Consider the following 19,424-nt stretch of genomic DNA (forward strand, 5'->3'; position numbering starts at 1 on the left):
TTTTACTTTTTTATCTAGCCCACTGGAAATTTTAAAATGACGCCTGTGGCTTGCATTATGTTTCTATCGGATAGCGTTGGTCCGGGCGAAGAGCTTAGACTTGTTTTCCCCTCGGTTCTCCTCTATTTCGCAAGTAATGTGTTATTCTTCATACCCCAGAATGATCCTTGTGATCCAGGGGTTACAGCTGATCCTTGTTGGCATGTTTAAAAAGAGCTGTCGCGCTGAGTTTGCATGACAAACCCCTTACTGTTCAAAGCCCTCATTTTTCAATTAAGAACGCAGCCTTTGACCTGTGAGCGGACTGATACCCACTTACTTCTCCGACTCCGGGTTTCTCAAAAGCAGCACTGTTGACTTGGGCTGGATAATTCTTTGTTCTGGGGGCTGTGCCTTGTAGATGCTCAGCAGCGTCCCTGGCCTCCACCCACCGGATGTCAGTAGCACCGTCACCCCCCCCCCATGGCGACAGCCAAACATAGCTCCCTCCAGACATTGCCAAATGCCCCTGGTTTGGAAAAACTGCCCGTGGCTGAGAACCACTGCCTCAGAGGGATCACCCTGTTGTCATAAGCTCTTGTTCTGAATGATCAGACTTCCGAGTAGAAGGCCGGGGAGTTAGCCCTGTCTTCCCAGTTGAATGGACCACCACAGGCCCGTGCTCAGAAGGGTACCAGTGGTGTCCACATCCCCTCCCTTCTTTGCGTTGTGACTCGGGGTCAGAGAAACTCGTAGCACCATGGGATTCTCTTTTGACCCTGATTCAAAGAGCTAGGGGATCAACTCCACTTAATTCAAATATTCCTTAGATATCTTGACGGACTTGATGGTGTGAGGGTCTACAAGAATGAATACGGTGATGTCTCTTTCTCTCTGCCCCGCCCCCCAAATTTAGAGGGGGCACATTCAAAGGCAAGAGGCACCTGGGAGATCGGTGTTCCTGTGCTGCTGGCTCCTGGCACAACCCCTTGGGATTTTACAGAGTCACCGATGAGAGGACCGTGTCTCTGATATAGGGGCCACAGGCCAATCGAGTGGCAGAGTTCATTCCGTTTCATTCCATGGCCACAGTCTGCACCCCTGACCCCAAGAGGTGACTTTGCACAGGTAGCCAAATGAATAGATCGGGACAGGTCCTGATTCTTACGGTGTTCTGTGCCTTTCGCATTCATAATTGGCTGGTAGTATGGTTAACCTCTTTGGGTGTTGAAGCTCACCAGTGAGTGCGAAACCTCCATAGGATCGGTGTTCTGTCATTTCTCTATCTGTCTGCGCTACCTTGCTCAGGCAACGCGTGTTTCATAAACGAACGAATTCGTCATCACCCCGGGGAGTGGCAATGCACAGCCCCGGGCCAGAACAGTCAATGGCCTCCTCTGTGCCCTGCGAGCACCATACCCACGGCACTCACCACAACACCCACCACTCAGTGTTTATCTTACTCAAAAAGTTCTTGAAGAGCTACAGTGTGTGCTGGTGATAAGGATGCACCTGATATCACGCCTCACCACGTGCGTCACTTAACACACGGCACAAAGGGAAAGTGGAGCCTCCTCCCTCCTGAAAAAGACGCTCAACATGTTGAGCGACACCAACAACAACTGAAAAATCTCAACACAGCTTCAAGTGCTCTAGGCGTCTTTTGCTCGCCCCACGAGGCCCTGGGTTGAGATAGCAGGTGGCAGACTCCATGACGATCTGAGTCCTCTCCAACTTTTTATTATAAAACGTTCCAAGTTTACTAAGAAGCCGAGCGACTAGTGCAGTGAAGCATCCCTTCCCTTAACGGTTTACCCAGACTGGACTCTGTTTGTGAGGTATAGCACTGTAATCATACTGCAACCGGTGACTTTATGAACAGAGCGACACGAGTTTTTTTTTTTTTTTCAGACGTAACCGAAAGGCCCGTGTAATAACCCTCCTCGCGGGAGGGCTTTGGTGTGGTCAAAGCGTGTATGCCAGAAGTCTGTCAGCTTCCCTACCTTCACGGCTTCGTTTCTCCTATTTACTTCCTCAAATATTACACCCAAAGTGTGAGGGTGCACATAATAAAATGTGTTTACATCTTATATCATTTTCTAACAGCCCTGGTATCTTGATCTTGAGAAGAGGTCCTAGGATAGTACATCTCTTGGCTTGCAGAATTTCCTCCCTATCAACTTCCTTAATAAACACCGAATCTACCTTCGCTTTTTCCCAGTTTCATGGTTAAGAAAAAAAAAAACCACAGAACTCAAGATGTTATAATTACTGAGTGGTGCCTTCTGGAAGACTCTCCTTGGCTTGCCCAATCCCCGTGTCTTGCTTTGTCCTGGAGCATTTAATCTTCCAGTTCCGGGAGCCTTGAGTTCTGCACGCACCAGGCATTCACTGAGCACTTACGGAAAACAGCAGTGTGGTCGTCGTGTGGGTTCTGGGTGGTGAGTTGCCCTCCCCCTCAAGAACAGACTAACAGAAAAGCGGGCTCTCAAATCAATAAATGATATATATTAGCAGAAGCATATTGAGCCTCTTGGGGCGGGTTTTTTTCCCCCGGGAGGAAATGTGCCTTGAGCGTCCACAGAAAGGAGGGAAAAGATGTGTGGGTTCAGTGAACTACCGAGAGCCTCAGCAAACCCTGCCCCCTTCCCTGCTGCCGAGTGTGAAAGAAACTTCTTTAAGCTCCTACCACATGCCAGGCAGTGTGCACGTCCTTTATGTGGATTGTCTCGTTTAATTCCCATAATCCCATCGTATGAAAGACAGACTAGGTGGTTACTTGTCCACAGAGGGCAAACTCAACACCCTTCCTTTACTCCTGTTTTCTGAAATTGCCTGAAAATTAAATTGGGGCGCCTGGGTGGCTCAGTCGGTTAAGCGTCAGACTTCGGCTCAAGTCATGATCTCACAGTTCCATGAGTTGGAGCCCCGTGTCAGGCTCTGTGCTGACAGCTCGGAGCCTGGAGCCTGCTTCGGATTCTGTGTCTCCTTCTCTCTCTGCCCCTCCCCCACTTGTGCTCTCTCTCTCTCTCTCTCTCTCTCTCTCTCTCTCTCAAAAAAAAAAATTAATAAATAAATGTAAAAAAAAATTTTTTTAATAGAAATAACACCAATAGTTCTACCTCCAGAGATTACATTTCAGACTCTTTCTAATTGACCTCTTCTCAAGAACAAGATAGCAGGACTGCTAGAAACGGGTTTTTGTATACATATGGCATTAACTGTGCCATTTGTAACCTGATTTTTATTTATATTATGGGCATCTTTCTATGGTCCTAAGTATGTCTTCCATTATTTATATTATTTCAATGGCCACATAGGATTCCACTTTTTAGGCAATTTTATTTTAACTGACTCCTGTTGATAGGCATAACTTCAGTGGGGTTTTTTGTTGTTGTTGTTCTTTCCATAGTTTTAAATTTGTTTTAATGTGATTTTTCTCACAGTATATGCCACAATAAAGTTTCCAAATTTCTTTTTTATTCAAAATGATTACTGGACTTCATGAGCCTCATAGTAATGAAAATCTAACACATATATTGTGTTCACTATGGGCTAGGCACTATTACAGATGCTTTATACAAAACTACTTAAAAATTTAATAGAGCATTCTCCTCCCACAACCCTATGAGGTAGATACTGGTACTGTCCTTTTTTTTTTTTTTTTAAATGTTTATTTATTTTTGAGAGAGAGACAGAGCGTGAGGGGGGGAAGGCAGAGAGAGAGAGGGAGACACAGAATCCAAAGCAGACTCCAGGCTCTGAGCCATCAACACAGAGCCCGATGCGGGACTCGAATCCCTGAACCGAGAGATCATAACCTGAGCTGAAGTCGGACGCTTAACCGACTGAGCCACGCAGGCGCCCCAGATACTACTACTGTCTTCATTTTACCGATGAGGAAACTGAGGTACAGAGAGGTTAAGTGACTTGCCCAATGACACACCATGGGGCCATGGCAGAGTTGGGGTCCCAACAAAAACAGTTGGCTTCAAAGCCTTTGTTTTTAACCGTATCACTAGTTATGATGAGGACACCAACTCATTTCCAAAGCGTAAGATTCTCAAACCCAATGTGTAAGAAAACAAAAATACGAGCATTCTCTTTGGTTACTTAGAAATAAATGTATCCCTGCTTATGAGATGTGCCATGCTTTGCTATTTAGTTTTTAACGGTGACATTCCCCCAGGCCTTGCCGACTCCCTTGAAATAAAATAAAAGCGAGCATGTTATTATATAGAGAGTAGTATAAAATCATCAGCACCTTTCTCCCACCTCCTGACTGTCTTAACCTAACGTGGAACGAAAGTTTGAACAGATCAGATTCAACACCAGCCTGGCCGCGTTCCCCCAGCCCCGCTTTCAGAAGCTCTCAGGTTCCCCAACACATGCTTTATTATTCTCTGCATGCTGATTTGACTTTGGTAATCCTTTGCCCTTTGAAAAAGCATTCTTTATAGCAAATCACTCCCTGAGCCACTAGAAAGAAACTGCCCTTCCTCAGCCCCGCCCCTCTAGGCACTGAACGAAAAATAAAAATGACCAGCATTTTGATTGTAGAGAGGAGAAAACCGTTTTCGTGGTTGTAGTGAGAAAACCTCTTCGTCACCAAGATATTATCTCACCGTCAACTCCCGTTTTCAGGTCTGCGATCACATGCCAGCTGGTCATCTTTAGAAAAACCCTCGGGAAAGAGGAAGCTCTGAGTGTCCAGGTTACCTCGTTGGTTAGTCCCCTTGGAATTCCCAGAGGAGTTCAGTGACACGGTTGTTGCTATTGCTAGGGTTTAACTGTCCTAACAGGAGGACAAGCTGTTTCAAACAACCTGGATATTTGCTTTTGTGTTCAGGCTACTTATGTGACCACTTTCCTACCTGGAAGAGGACATTTCAGATGCTCTCATCTATCCTATGGCAAGTCGTAGTCCATGAAGATAGCACAAAAGACTTAGGAAGGGAAAAGTTTACAAAGCATTTTGCTTTGGTCTGCATGATAATCACTAACTGTATCGGTAACTTCTTCTTGTACCAAACTGATTGGTGCTTTTGGCATGGCGCCTGGCTAGCCACACCGGCTTCTTTTATCTCCTTTCTTCTTCCTTTTCAGGGTCTTTGGCTACTGTCCAGTGGGAATTATGCGTTCTCTCTCTCTCTCTCTCTATATATATATATATATACATATATATGTATAATGAAAATTTTAAAAATCTTTATTTATTTTTGAGAGAGAGAGAGAGAGAGTGAGAGAGCAAGCCAGGGGCTGAGAGAGGGAGGGAGAGGATCCCAAGCATGCTCTGCCATCAACATAACGCCTGAGGCAGGGTTTGAACTCACAAACCTGAGATCGCGGCCTGAGCCAAAGTCAGACACTCAACCGAGAGCCACCCAGGCGCCCCCCACATGCTCCCTTTAAGAAGCACACACATCTTTCCCTTCTTGGACCACTTAAACTCTGCCTTCCTAAAAGTCTAGAAATCACAGGTAGCTCTATTTGCTTTCCTCCCTAGTGTTATAATTTGGCGTTCCCCGATCCTTCCGTCGCTTGTGTCTCACCAGCCATGTCCTCCTTGTTGCCCAGAAGTAGGTCAGGATACGAAATTCCCCCTTTCTAGTTCAGCCTTCTTGTTAGCAAGGCAAATAAATAACTTGTCAAATGCTCACTTTGATGGGTCAGAGCAATAAATTCCCTCATCGCTACACAAGGTCAGAATGACCCTTTAGCTTTGGAGATCAAGGCACAGAGCACTGGCGTCAGATAAACATGGGCTCAGGAGCTGCTTTGCCAGTTAGTGTGTGTTGAATGTTGGGGGTCAACAGGGATTCTGTTCTCTCCTTCATCTTCCATATCCAGCACAGCACCTGCTCGTTCTTTTTTCCTGGTGCCTCTTGGGTTTCCTTTTCCCTCTCCTGTCCCATTTTCCCTACCTCAGACAGCCCTTGCTTTTTCGTGCTCTGAATTCTCAAATCTGAACTTTTACTTCTGCTCTCACAGGACTTCCCACACTATACTGGAACCACTCATCACCGTCACCAGCAACGTGAAAATTCTGTGAGAACAGAAACTTACCTTTTCTACCTCACTGGTGTGCCCCTGATTCCTCCAATAAGTAGACTCTACCACTGACAGCAGAACAAGTGAATGAATGAATGAATGTATGAATGAGTTGCTACAGCTGCCTCCGGACTTCTTTCCAGTAACCTTTTCCTACCACCTAAACTACGATCCCGTTCATCACGTTCCATTCCCGCTCAGGAATCTACAGCATCTTCCCGATTTCCCCGTGAATCTAAATAATGAGGCTTGGGGTGCCTGGGTGGCTCAGTTGGTTAAATACCCAACTCTTCATTTCAGCTCAGGTCATGATCTCATGGTCTGTGAGTTTGAGCCCCGCATTGGGCTCTGCGCTGACAGCATGGAGCCTGCTTGGGATTCTCTGTCTCCCTCCCTTTCTCTCCCTCTCTCTCTCTCTCTCTCTCTCTGCCCTTCCCCTGCTTGCAAGCACATGTACTCTCTCAAATAAATAAATAGTCCCACCCCTTACCCATTCAGCCTTTTCTACTACATCTCCCCTTGTGCTCCTGCTCCGGTCAAGAGGCTTTGCCCATTCCTCTCCATTGTGGCCATACGCAATGAGTTCCCATCTCATGTCTTAAGGAAAGCTGTTGCCTCCACCTTGGATGCTTTTCTTCTGCCTTCTCATTAAAACAAACTCATCCACAAAGATCTAGCTCAAGTCCTGCCTGCTTCTGTGCAGACCTCTGAACTTTTCTCATCTGTACTGGCCTCTGCCTTCCCTAATCTTCTGTTGGCCTTTAGTTTAACGATTTAGCTATTCTACCTATGGAAGTGTTGTCCACCCACCTGGATGATGATGTCTTTGGGAACAGGAACCATACTTTATAGGTCTTTGCATCCTACATAGCTGCTAGTTGAAGCCTGCTTTCCACCCCCTGTGTTCTCCTGTTCACACTTCTATCCTGTCAGTATGTGGTCTTTTCCCCCTTTTTTTCTTTAAGTTGGCTGTATAGAGAGAGAGGTAGCCTAATTAAATAGCTTCTGAACAATCCTTAGATTATCTTATTCTGTTTTAAGGGATTTGTTTTCTATCTCTACAATGCACGAAGGCGTCTTCAACAGCTCCTTGATCCCCTATCTCGCCTACACTGTCCAACATGGAGCACCCCATGTACCTGGTAGGCATGTCGGATAATCTCCAAAATCAAGTTTTCCATGTCTAAGTGTATTGAGTGGCTGATGAGCAATCCGCAGAGATGCTTGAGCCACCGGAAGATTTTTGTACAAACTCAATGGATTTGAGCCTATATCACTGTTAATCGCTATGTGAGTCAAGGGTTGGTTATAGGTCCCGCCTCGGGCCAATGTCAGAGAGCCATCCTTTCAGGAAGCAGGGGGATTACGGTCTCCTCTGCCTATAGAGGTTCTTCCATATTTCTGGGAAGTCAGACTAGTCCAGAATGTATAGAAGAGTGGGGGCAGGAACCTTCTTGTCTCTCTTAGGAACCCCAGCCTAGACGAGGGCTTCTCAGCCCTTAACGTGCATATGAATCACATGGAGATCATCTTAAAATGCAGACTCTCAGTAGGTTTGGGGTGGGACTTAAAATTTTGTATTTCAGACAAGCTCCTAGATAATACCAATGCTGATGTTGCTTGGCTGTGGACCACACCACACTTAGATTAACAAGGGCCTGGCATACAGACACCTGTCCACGGGACTTTAGGGAGTGAGAGTCTTGAGAAAGACGTCCATGCACGCTCACATTCATTTCATCATCTCCTGTAAGGATCTGGCTAAGTGTATCTTTAATTCTTTTTCAAACAGCATATCTAAGTTCTGCAACCATAAACACCAGCCAGGAGAATACATATTTCATGCAGAAAACGATGATGCCGAATTCACGAAAATGTTCACGCTGAACGTAAGAAGTAAGTTAAATTGTCAAGAAATTTCACTTTAATCTTATCACTGCTTACTTGTGTATTAACTATGACCAGAAAGAGCTAAGTAAAGGCTTAGAAGGGATGCCATAAGCTATTGTTATATACTGAAGTATGTTGAAATTTTATTTCAAATCTACTGGCTTTGTTTACAGATAGATAGATGATAGATAGATAGATAGATAGATAGATAGATAGATAATTGTTCTGTGTTCATCTTTGAGGCTAAGATACCTTCTCCCATGTCCTCTCTGAATGTACTTTCTTGTGGTCTCTTATTGACTTTGGTACTTTGAAAGGTCATGTGAAGGAACAGCTTAAAGTCCTATTACCTGACATTTATTTGTTTTAGTAATTTTTGTTCCTTTGGCCTATGAAAAGATGCGAGTACATTTCACTGGACTTTTTATAGATGTTTCTCTCCTGAAGCTAAGAATCGTTTTGATTCTTGGAGGTAGAGAGATGAGCACATCTCAGCCGTCTACAGGAGGGGCCTGGCAGTGGGAAAGTAGTGGTTTGCACATGGGTGGTAGGGCTGTCTGGACAGAAAGTTCCACCCAAGGGGCAAAAAAGGGAATAACCAGAGGTCTTGAGTCATCCTGCATATGAGACACCTTCCCAGATGCACAAACTGCTTGGAGTAGATGGGCAACCTAGATGAAGCGAACGCTGAGGCCATTTCTGGAAAGTACCATACCACGTGAGCTTATTTTACATGTTCTTCTCTACAGGGAAACCTCAGGTGGTAGTCGAGGGATCGTCAGCAAGTCAGGCTTCTTGCTCCTCTGATGGGTACCCATTACCATCTTGGATCTGGAAGAAGTGTTCAGACAAGTCTCCCAAGTAATGAGGACATTGGTATCTCTTATGTTGAAAGAACATAAAACTCATACTCTCTCTGGCATATTGACACTTGCTCGTGAATACGATTTAAGAAGAAGGGATGCAGTATTTAAAATGCTTGCCTTCTGAGTCAGCTATAATTCTAAATGGTCACAGATTGTCTCTGACAACTTACAATCCAAGAAATCTCTTTTAAAGCTCACTAGACAAACCCTAACTTCCAATCTGACGCTAGGCCCCGCCTCTCTAACTTCCCTGCCATTTCTTTTCAGCTGCACAGAGGAAATCACAGAAGGCATTTGGAATAAAACGGCTAACAGAAAAGTGTTTGGACAATGGGTATCAAGCAGTACTCTTAACATGAGTGAGGCCGTAAAAGGATTCCTGGTGAAGTGCTGTGCATACAATTCCCTTGGCACATCTTGTGAAACAATCCTTTTAAACTCATCAGGTACACAGCAGGTGCTCTTGTAAGGAACCACCTTCAGGAATTCCCCACTAGAGAAGTTAGTCCCTGTTGTTGGCTTTTATTTGGGGAATTTTCCAAAAGCGTACAGGTTCAGGTGTGACACAAGTCTTTCTTGAGTCAGGCAAGAATCCCCCACCGAACATAGGCTGTTTTGTAATTTAGGGGCAGAGGGACTTCTCCTTACGTTATTATGACTCATGAGTTATAGTGATGTAGGTAGAACCATAAACCCCCAGGATGGGAAGTATCTACCAAAAGATCCAACTCTAGAGAAACCGATGTAGTGATTTGGGGTCTCTCCCATTTTCTCTTTTGATGAATCTCTTTATGTTCCTTTAGCCTGCTCTTTTATAATTTCTAGTTTGTTTTTTACAACCCTTCTAACCTAAGCAAGTCTGAAACCTGCCTGCCTACACATAGTTTAAAATCACCAGCATCCCAAAACTAACTTCCCATGCATACGATACCTTCGAACAGAAAACACAAACTATTTTATTTTATTTTATTTTATTCTTCAAAAACATTTTTTAAACATTTATTTATTTTTGAGAGAGTGAGACAGAGCACAAGTATAGGAGGGGTGGTGGGCAGGGGTGTGGGGGGGGGTGGTGGTGGGGCACAGAATCCAAAGCAGGCTCCGGGCTCTGAGCTGTCGGCACAAAGCCCGATGCCGGGCTCGAACTCACAGACCGCGAGATCATGACCTGGGCTGAAGTCAGACGCTTAACCGACTGAGCCACCCAGGCGCCCTTATTTTATTTTATCCTTAAAGTTTATTTATTTATTTTGAGAGAGAAAGAGGGAGAATGCGTGATGGGGGGAAGGGGCAGAGAGAGAGGGAGAGAGAATCCCAAGCAGGCTCTGCACTGTCAGCACTGAGCCCGACATGGCGCTCAGTCTCGCTAACCGTGCGATCGATCTGAGCCGAAACCAAGAGTCAGATACTTAACCAATGGAGCCACCCAGGTGCCCCCTAACTTCTTTCTTTTAATGTCTGACCTGAATATCCTGTGGGTTTAAACAGATGTAATTGGTATAACCCTAGTACGTGATCTTTAAGAATGGGATTGAAATCATTCAAAATTTTCTAGGAAGGGAACTTGTCCTTTACAGGGACATTGCCCGATTTTCCGTGGGGGAGGCGAGTATTTGTCAGGTGCTTGTAAGGACCGCACATGATGGCTTCTCAAACAGGATGTGCGAAAATCCAGTGAGCTTCCACTCCATCCAGTTCACTGCTCAGTGATTCTCTTTCCTTTCAGTGCCCTTCGCTTTCATCCAAGACAACATCTTGTTCTATGCGACCCTTGGGCTTTGTCTTCCCTTCATCGCCGTTCTAACCATGCTCATCTGTCACAAGTACAAAAAGGTAAACGCACAGGTAAAAATCCATCCCTGTTTCCTATTTCTGAGGAACTGCCTGTTGCTAATGGACCCACTATTTTCATCTCTGAAGCAATTTAGGTACGAAAGCCAGCTGCAAATGGTGCAGGTGACCGGCTCTTTGGATAATGAGTACTTCTACGTTGACTTCAGAGAATATGAATATGATCTCAAGTGGGAGTTTCCAAGAGAAAACTTAGAATTTGGTGAGAATCCAATGGTCCAAATGTTTCCACAGCGTTTCCGTTCTGTTGGAAAGTCTCTAACGTGCCCTCGCCCACCATTATCTTGCAGGGAAGGTACTGGGATCAGGTGCTTTTGGAAAAGTGATGAACGCGACAGCTTACGGAATTAGTAAAACGGGAGTCTCAATCCAGGTGGCAGTCAAAATGCTGAAAGGTACGGTAAGGTGGAACGGCACCCACAAAGGTGTGCAAAAATGGGAGGCATCGTCTCCCGCCTCCTCTTCTCCTCGTCTGCAGCATTTTTACGGTTACCGCGTGCCACACTTTCAAGGCTAAGAGGGGACTGGGCTGGGGTTGGTGTCGATCAAGTCGTGAGTATAAAATCCGAGTCACGAGTGCAAAAGTCCACCTCTTCTTCCTCTTCTGGCTTTGTTAGGTGTTTCCAGCTTCAGTGTTAGGGGGTACTGTTATTACGGGCAGATGTTGTTTCTTACATTGTGACACAGACTCTGGGCAGAAGAACCGACCGAAGCCCTCTGCATTCTCACTTCCCACTTGTGGCTCCCCCGCCATCCCTCCCCCTAGCGTCCTTGGCTCAGCAAGAGCCCTCTGGTTGGCTTTTGCTGCCGCGATCAGCAACCTCCAACAAACGAAGTCTCACGGGCCTCTTTCCTCCTCCCAGTCCGACTGCCTCACAGTCCTTTGCTCGCTCCTGGTCTTCCACCAACTGTTGATGAAGGCTTGCCTCCTTCCTTTGCACCGTGCATGCTCACTACAGGCTATCTGTGTCCCCCCGCCGCCGTGGCTCTAGTCTAGGTACCAGGGGTTCTCACAATTGCTCTCCCTTCTGAGCCTCAGGTTATATCCAAATGCCTGAGCATCTCAAAAGGTTCTCTAATTCGAACTGAACTCCTCCAACCGTGGCCCTCCATCAACGCTCCCGCTCAGTGATCGGTGCCGAGGGCCAACGACTGGCCAATGACTTCCCCACAGTTGGGCAAACCGGAAACCGAGGCCGCATCCTTGAAACCGGGTCCGTTCTAGCACCCCACAGGCTGTCCCTGCCTGGTATCCTGCCCCGTGTTCCTTGAACCCACCCTCTTCTCACCTCCCTACCACCCCGGGCCAAACCTCTCTCTCCAGAACGGCTGCAGCGGCCCTCCAGGCGGGCCCTACGGGCTCCTTCTGGATTCTCAGTGTTGAGGCCCAAGTGCCGGTTATGGAATGCAAAGCAGACCGGTTTCCCCACTTGGCACTTCCCGGTGCTTTCGATTACTCCCGAAGGAGTCTCCACAGCCCTGCAGCATCTGGCTGCCCTTCTCCCCACCTCACCCTCCCCACCTCACGCTCACTGGGAGGCCGCCTGCTTTCGGTTCCTCCAGAGGGCCGCGCTCCCTCCCATCCCAGGGCCTATGTGCAGGCTGATCCCTCTGCCCACCCTTCCCCTTTCACGTGGTTCTCTCCCACTCCTCCTTTAGATCTCAGCAGAAATATCACTTCCTCAGAGAAGCCTTCTCTCACACCACAGAGATCAAGTTCCTTGCTGTAAGTTAGCTCTCCGTAGGCCTTCTTCCTCATGCAATGTATCACAGTGGGGATGACATATTTGCTTAATTACTCCATTAATGTCTCGTCTGCCACATTGGTCCGTAAGGCGCGTGAGGGCCAAGGTTGTATCTGTTCTGCTGCGTTTTCTTTTACTTGGATCTTTGCCCGTTCTGTTACTTCAGTGTGGAATGTTCTCCCTCCCTTCCCACCGTGAAGTCGCCTGCTTATCTCTTACCTTACCTCAGGCATTCGGGGCCCGCTTCCACCCCCCTCCGAGGCTCGGTTAGGCGTCCCTCTTGTGTGACCCCACAGCCCCCTTCTATTCATTTGCCACTTTGCACTTACCACACTGGGTTGCACTTGTTTATTTACTCGTCTCCCTTTTTCAGGAGACTCTAAACCCCAAGAAGACGGGGGCTGTGTCTTTTGGCTGTCATTCCTTCCCCCGTCGCTTGGCACATCGCCTCATACACAGCAGGCCTTCAATAAATACTTGTTCAAGGGGTGAATGAGTGAACGAATGGGTAAGAATGAATGAAAGTCAGGTCACGGGGTATGAAAGTGCTCTGGCAAAGTTAAGCACGCCATAAAAGATATTATTTTGGTCGTGACGGGCAAGACATGGGGATTTGAAAGCTACACATCCCTCTAAAACATGAAGCAGAAGACACAAGGTACCAGGGGGTCCCAGTGCTTGCAACGGAGCATCTCACTCCCACTCCCAGTGAGAGAACCCCGACAGCTCACTAAATCAAAATGGATGGCATCAGTGCTCTGGAAAAGCTACCGTACAGGCTAGGATGTCTCCCAAGACAAAGCAATGACACCCGGAAATACCTAGTCAAGTCTTCACTGAATGTAAAGAAAAGTTACCGCGTCTATAGGAAAGAAGGTGTTACCAGTGGAGTGGGCGCCTGGTGCCTGATACCTGGAGAGGGAAGTCCAAAGACCCTGCCCCTGCTTCTAGGGCTCCAGCACCCTCCCGGGAAGGGGTGTCCCAACCAACCCGGGCACATCAGTCTCATCGACGTGAGACCTGGGAGTTTATCAGTAACTACCCTTACGCTATGCTTCTAAGCAAGATTATGAGGATGATTTGCCGAGCTATCTAGACTTATCTCCAGGGGGGAGAATGCATTGTCCAATGGATGCATTCTAGCCTTTTTGGTAGCTCTCATGATCAGTTAACGAGTCTCTCGAGAACTTGGTTAGTGGGAACTGGCCTCTTTGACCTTCTCACCATTGGACCTGTTGACACATACAAGGTTTTAGACCTGAGGGCCGTGAACTGGAGCCAGCCACCCTTGCCGACATTCCTGTCCTGTCTCTCCATGCCCAACAAATCCAAGAGTCAAAACAACGAAAAGAAGTTACGTTTCTCCCTTCAGCATACTTCCGAACTTTTTCATGTATCTTGTTTTGTTGCATTTCGATTTTTTGAGGGTCCACTGGAAAGATTTCTATTTTTGGTGGGTAGAGGAACGTCCAGGGGAAAGGCTCATTATTAGGCTCAACTTTTACAACGCAATCTCTGAAACTCTGTCTTCAACACAAGCTCTTATTACTAACAATCGCGGACCGTCTTACGCATTACGATTTTTCATGCAAATTCGAACTGGAGAAAGTTTTCGTTTATTATATGACCTAAAATACCTATTTTTCTTTAGCCTTACATTTTGTACGCTTTTCCGTTGACAGAAAAAGCAGACAGTTCCGAAAGAGAGGCTCTCATGTCCGAACTCAAAATGATGAGTCACCTGGGAAACCATGAGAATATCGTAAATCTGCTGGGGGCCTGCACGCTGTCAGGTAATCAGTTCCTACTAAAAACATCTCACCAAAAAGATTTCAGCTTGAAGACCCAGAGGACACCTGTTCCCATTTTCTCCTCTTTCCCCAGTCACAGTGTGGGTCCCCAAACCCAAGTGGAATTAGACGTTGAACCCTCTGAAATCAGATAGGTCAGTATAGAGAAGGCCTCTCTGTAGGGGGAGACGCCACATAATTTTCACCTATTCGAAAACAGCAACTTTTCTGCAGGTACACTTTGTGGTATCTCATTCTACTTGCTCAAATGGAGCTTCTCCCCCGGCCGTGAAACTGGCCTAAACGCAGTGGCGAGAATGGCCGCAGAGCCTGGCCACTGCCCTGTTTGGGCGGCTCCAAATAAAGTACAGCCAAGGCAGGCTTTCAGACTTCGTTTTCCCAGAATTCAACAGAGCGTGCGCTCTGATTCACTTCTGCTTAGAAATACCCGAAGGACGGGAGGCACCTGCGTGGCTCCGTCGGGTAAGTGTCCAACTCTCGATTTTGGCTCAGGCCACGATCTCACGGTTCGTGGGATCGAGCCCCCCATCGGGCTCCACGCTCAGTGTGGAGCCTGCTTGGGATTCTCTCTCTCTCCCTTTCTCTCCGCCCCTCCCCTGCACACGCTTTCTCTCTCTGTCTCTCAAAATAAATAAATAAGCATTAAAAAAAGAAAAGAAATGCCTGAAGGATGTGCTCAAGCGTCCTTCCTTCTGGGACCGGGACCAAAAAATGGGAAACAGAGAAAATGGATCTGAGAGGATGCTTGTGATGTATTTCTCCCTCCTCGGCAAATGGCAAATCGGCATATATTTGCCAAGTGCCCAGAGTGCAGCTGGCCTATTATTCCCAGTTGCAAACTGGGGAATCCAAGTGGCCGGTAGTTATTGACGAGGCAACAGGTGCAGTTAGCACCCACGCAGAAGGCAAGACGATACCGCGTTCCAAAGGAGTTAGAGCAAAAAGCTGGAATTGAATTGTGCAGGAAGAGATAAGCTCAGGGGTGCTGGCTGGCTCAGTCGGTGGAGCCGATCAAGTGTGACTTGATCTCGGGGTTGTGAGTTCGAGTCCCACGTTGGGTATAGAGATTACTTTAAAAAAAAAAAAAACTTAAAAAAAAAAAAGAAGAGATAAGCTCAAAGTTGTACTCTCCCAAAGTCAGGGGAGAAGTAGGCTCTCTTAGATTATGTTGTCTGCCACACAGACATCTGAAAAAGTTATTTGGTATTTGTATGCCTGTAATGCAAACTCTCACTATTTCAGGACCAGTTTACTTGATTTTTGAATACTGTTGCTATGGTGATCTTCTCAACTACCTAAGAAATAAGAGAGAAAAATTTCACAGGACGTGGACGGAGATTTTCAAGGAGCACAATTTCAGTTTTTACCCCGCTTTCCAATCATACCCAAATTCCAGGTAAGAGACGGGGTCAAGGTTTCACAATTACATGTCGTAGAACACAGACAAAATATGATGGTTAAACACCCCCCACTGGCCAGTCTCTGAAGGGAGCATTGTGTGCTCTGTGGGTTCTAAGATCTAGAAAGGCCACTTATCTTTGCTATAGTTTTCTCTGCTGATTGGAACAATGAGACCTTTCACTTTCCCGTGGTGCAGGGACTGTAGCTGTCTCCGTCCACCTGTGCCGGAATCACACCCCTGGACCCAGGCTCAGTTTTGGGAAGAGTGCATTATTCTGTCTTTCAGGTCTGCTGGATGACACGTAGATCCCAGTTGAAAGAATGAATGCTTTTTCCAAAGCCCTCCACGTACTCATTGAGAGTAGTTCAGGTCTTGGGACTTTTGCTCTGAACTCATAAATTGGATTTTCAAAAATTAGAACGGATCAGTTGACGTAATGTGATGGGGGCAAAATTAAGAAGCGGTAACATTTGTCCGTGTGTCCCCCGTTGTATATTCTGCCATCCATGGGGAGCCTGTGTGATTCTCAGTCCTGTTGAGATTTCTTGTTGTGGTGTGTATAAACGAGGGCTATAGGAGTTTGGTGATCCTTTGGTCCTCATCCTTGGAAATTTCTTGCTAATTACTTGAACATCGTGTAACACCTTTCTCTGAGGCGTTCTTCATAGAATGATTCCTCAATCCACAGTGCATCCCTGTCTCCTTGCCATATGCGGAATCTCCCTTATTCTAAAGGCACAATCGTTAGAGACTTTTGTCTTTACTGCGCGACTTTTCAGGGTACGTTTGAGATTCCAGCCTTGATTTCTAAGTGTGTAGCTTTCAGTGCACGCCTTTGGCCTTCTAAGGTCTGAGACGGAGACCTAGCATCTTAAAGCCGGGAGACCCCATGGAGATCCCCAGGGGCATCTTTGTACGCTTGCCCTTAACCGATTGATACCCGTCACCCCAATCTTGTCTTCCACACTCGTTTCTCAGTTCATATTCGAAAACTGAGAAAATTCCATAATGTCATCTGTATTCTAGAATAGAGTCTCTTTTTTTTTTTTTTTTTTTAATTTTTTTTTTTCAACATTTATTTATTTTTGGGACAGAGAGAGACAGAGCATGAACGGGGGAGGGGCAGAGAGAGAGGGAGACACAGAATCGGAAACAGGCTCCAGGCTCTGAGCCATCAGCCCAGAGCCTGACGCGGGGCTCGAACTCACGGACTGCGAGATCGTGACCTGGCTGAAGTCGGACGCCCAACCGACTGCGCCACCCAGGCGCCCCTAGAATAGAGTCTCTTAATGAGTCGGATGTGTGTGATCAGCACTCCATGGTTAGTAACAAGTAATGCTGCTCAACAGGGCCTTTGATTCATTCTGGTCACTGGGATATTAAATCCACTGAAGCAATTTAGGGATATTTGTGGTCTGAAAGGATGCCATTTTCCAAAGATAGGGATATTGTAAATTGGGGTGAAATTGTACGCGGGAATAAATGGCATCCTTGTATACAATGTGCACAGAATTCCTCGGTGAAGAATTTTACATTATAACCGTAAAAGAGATTATCGATGTTACTATTTATTAATTTCACGGGAAAGGGAAATGAGCTTTATTTACCAAGACCAACCTGAGGACAGAAGGATGGTAAAACACTTAGAAGTCTTTATGGAAGATCCGTATTACATGAGTTTTTGTAGGGAAAGTGAGCTTTAACATTTTTTTTTTTTACATTTATTTATTTTTGAGAAACAGAGTGAGACAAAGCATGAGCAGGGGAGGGGCAGAGAGAGAAGGAGACACAGACTCCAAAGCAGACTCCAGGCTCCGAGCCGTCAGCACAGAGCCCGGCGCGGGGCTCGAACCCACGAACCGCGAGATCATGACCTGAGCTGAAGTCGGACGCTCAACCGACTGAGCCACCCAGGCACCCCAGGGAAAGTGAGCTTTTAGAAACAGAAGAGGCCTGAGTCCTAATTGTACGTTTTGTTAGCTTCGTGATTTCAGCAAATCACATTTATCTCACCAAGTCTTTTGTGAAATGTGACTCTCACACCCAGCTTGTCGCGCTGTGGCAAGGACGGACTGAGGTCCTCTTTGAACTGTAAGGACGTTATACAGAGAGTGGGGATCACTCCTCTCCTAGTGAGACTTGCCAAGCCCAATTAATTCCACACGTGTTTTTAACGCCCCCGTGCGCCAAAAATGGACCAATGGATGCTGTGCTTTTTGTTTAAAAGCCCATTTATAACTGGAACTCATTTCTTTGATGAATTGTAATTTTTTTAAATATAATGTCTACTCAGAAGAAGAACATAAATAACGGAATAATTTTTTTTTTAATAGCATGCCTGGTTCAAGAGAAGTTCAGATACGCCAGGACTTGGATCACATCTCAGGGTTCAACGGGAACTCATTTCAATCTGAAGGTAATATTTTATTGTAATTAGTAGCACCTTACAACAGAAACGGATACAGGAATTCTGTTAGCTATTTTTTTAAAAGTTTGTAAACGCGAAACACGATTTTCTTTGCTAATGTCATTTGTAGGCTTTATTAATGCATGTTTGCTCTAAAGGTGGTGAAAAGCCAATGGTTCCTATATTGTGCATTTTACGTCAGTATGCAGCTAATAAACACTGAGGGCTATCTTATTTGGTCAGGTGGTTCTTTTTAAAGTCATACATTTATTAGGGCCACCGAGTACTGATAAGTGGAAAAATGACGAGTTCTGGAATCAGACAGAAGTTGGGTCGACCTTGGGGTTCCTTCACTTCCTGGCTGGAAGACTGGATGAATTATGTCGCCATCTGAGCCACAACTTTGTCATCTGCCAAGTAGGCCCAATAATACTTTTCTCATAGGACCAGCAGAAGGATTAAATGGGACAACAGTAAAATGAGGCACAGCTTCTGGCATAAATGGGTTAGCCCCAACGCCACCAGAGACGTGCGGTGATAGCTTCTTTCTGCAGTCTGGGTGCCCCCGCTCACTGTGACTTTAATAACTGCCCGTGGAGCTTTACTGGGACAACTTCACAGACTCTGGAAAACATGAGGACCCGTTCTGTCTTACAGATGAAATCGAATATGAAAACCAAAAGAGGCTGGAAGAAGAAGAGGACTTGAACGTGCTGACATTTGAAGATCTTCTCTGCTTCGCCTATCAAGTTGCCAAGGGAATGGAATTTCTGGAATTTAAGTCGGTAAGCGCCTCGTGAAGAAGAAACTAACGGCAGCAAGATAATCTGGGAAATGAGACGTGCTTTCCCTTTTCTGGTTTGTTTTAACTCGTATCCCTTAAAGTCTCGCCCCTCCCCACCCCCAGCCACCACACCCTTCACGGTGGGAGCCGCCTAGATGCTTCTTCCCACCATCTCTTGACGAATTACAGTTATGAAGGCCCCGGGATCCCTTATTAGATAATGGTTATCACAGCCCTGCCAGGCTGTCCAAAGTCCCCTGAAACTTCCAGATAGGCGGTCAAAGCGAGGTGTACAGAGTCAGTCCTTCCTTGGACGGTCAGTTCAGGTTGTTCAGGCATTTGGCCCTGGGTAAATGGAGGCTCAAATACCATGCGCCGTGCTTGTGGGGCCAGCCCGTCCCCCACTCTGCCCACCTCCGCCTTTGCCTTCTCTGCAGTGCCCTGCTGCGGGCCAGCACCGTTCCTGGGCCCTCCCGGCTTCCTCTGCCGCTAATCCCAGATCCAGGCCGTGGATCCTGCCACAAACCACGGTTTCTATCTCCACTTTGCATTCTTTCTGCAACCGGCTTTCAGTCCTCCTCTCTGACATTTCAAATGTCTCCTGCCTGTAAGCAGATGAAAGCCATTCCTCTGGCTCC

At 46.5% G+C, this 19,424-nt stretch overlaps 1 protein-coding gene across 1 annotated transcript in view; it reads left to right on the top strand.

Moving 5' to 3' along the window:
- FLT3 (fms related receptor tyrosine kinase 3) overlaps positions 1–19,424 on the top strand; it is a 56,137-nt gene that overhangs the window by 20,879 nt on the left and 15,834 nt on the right. Inside the window, 10 exon segments of the mRNA XM_019447891.2 lie at positions 7,823–7,926; positions 8,670–8,781; positions 9,054–9,232; positions 10,513–10,619; positions 10,707–10,839; positions 10,928–11,032; positions 14,065–14,175; positions 15,436–15,589; positions 17,929–18,011; positions 18,660–18,787. Of these exon segments, the coding sequence (XP_019303436.2) occupies positions 7,823–7,926; positions 8,670–8,781; positions 9,054–9,232; positions 10,513–10,619; positions 10,707–10,839; positions 10,928–11,032; positions 14,065–14,175; positions 15,436–15,589; positions 17,929–18,011; positions 18,660–18,787 (1,216 nt within the window).

This window comes from Panthera pardus, unplaced genomic scaffold (genome assembly GCF_024362965.1).
Source record: "Panthera pardus isolate Hobbes unplaced genomic scaffold, ASM2436296v1 HiC_scaffold_1, whole genome shotgun sequence".
Taxonomy (NCBI): Eukaryota; Metazoa; Chordata; class Mammalia; order Carnivora; family Felidae; genus Panthera; species Panthera pardus.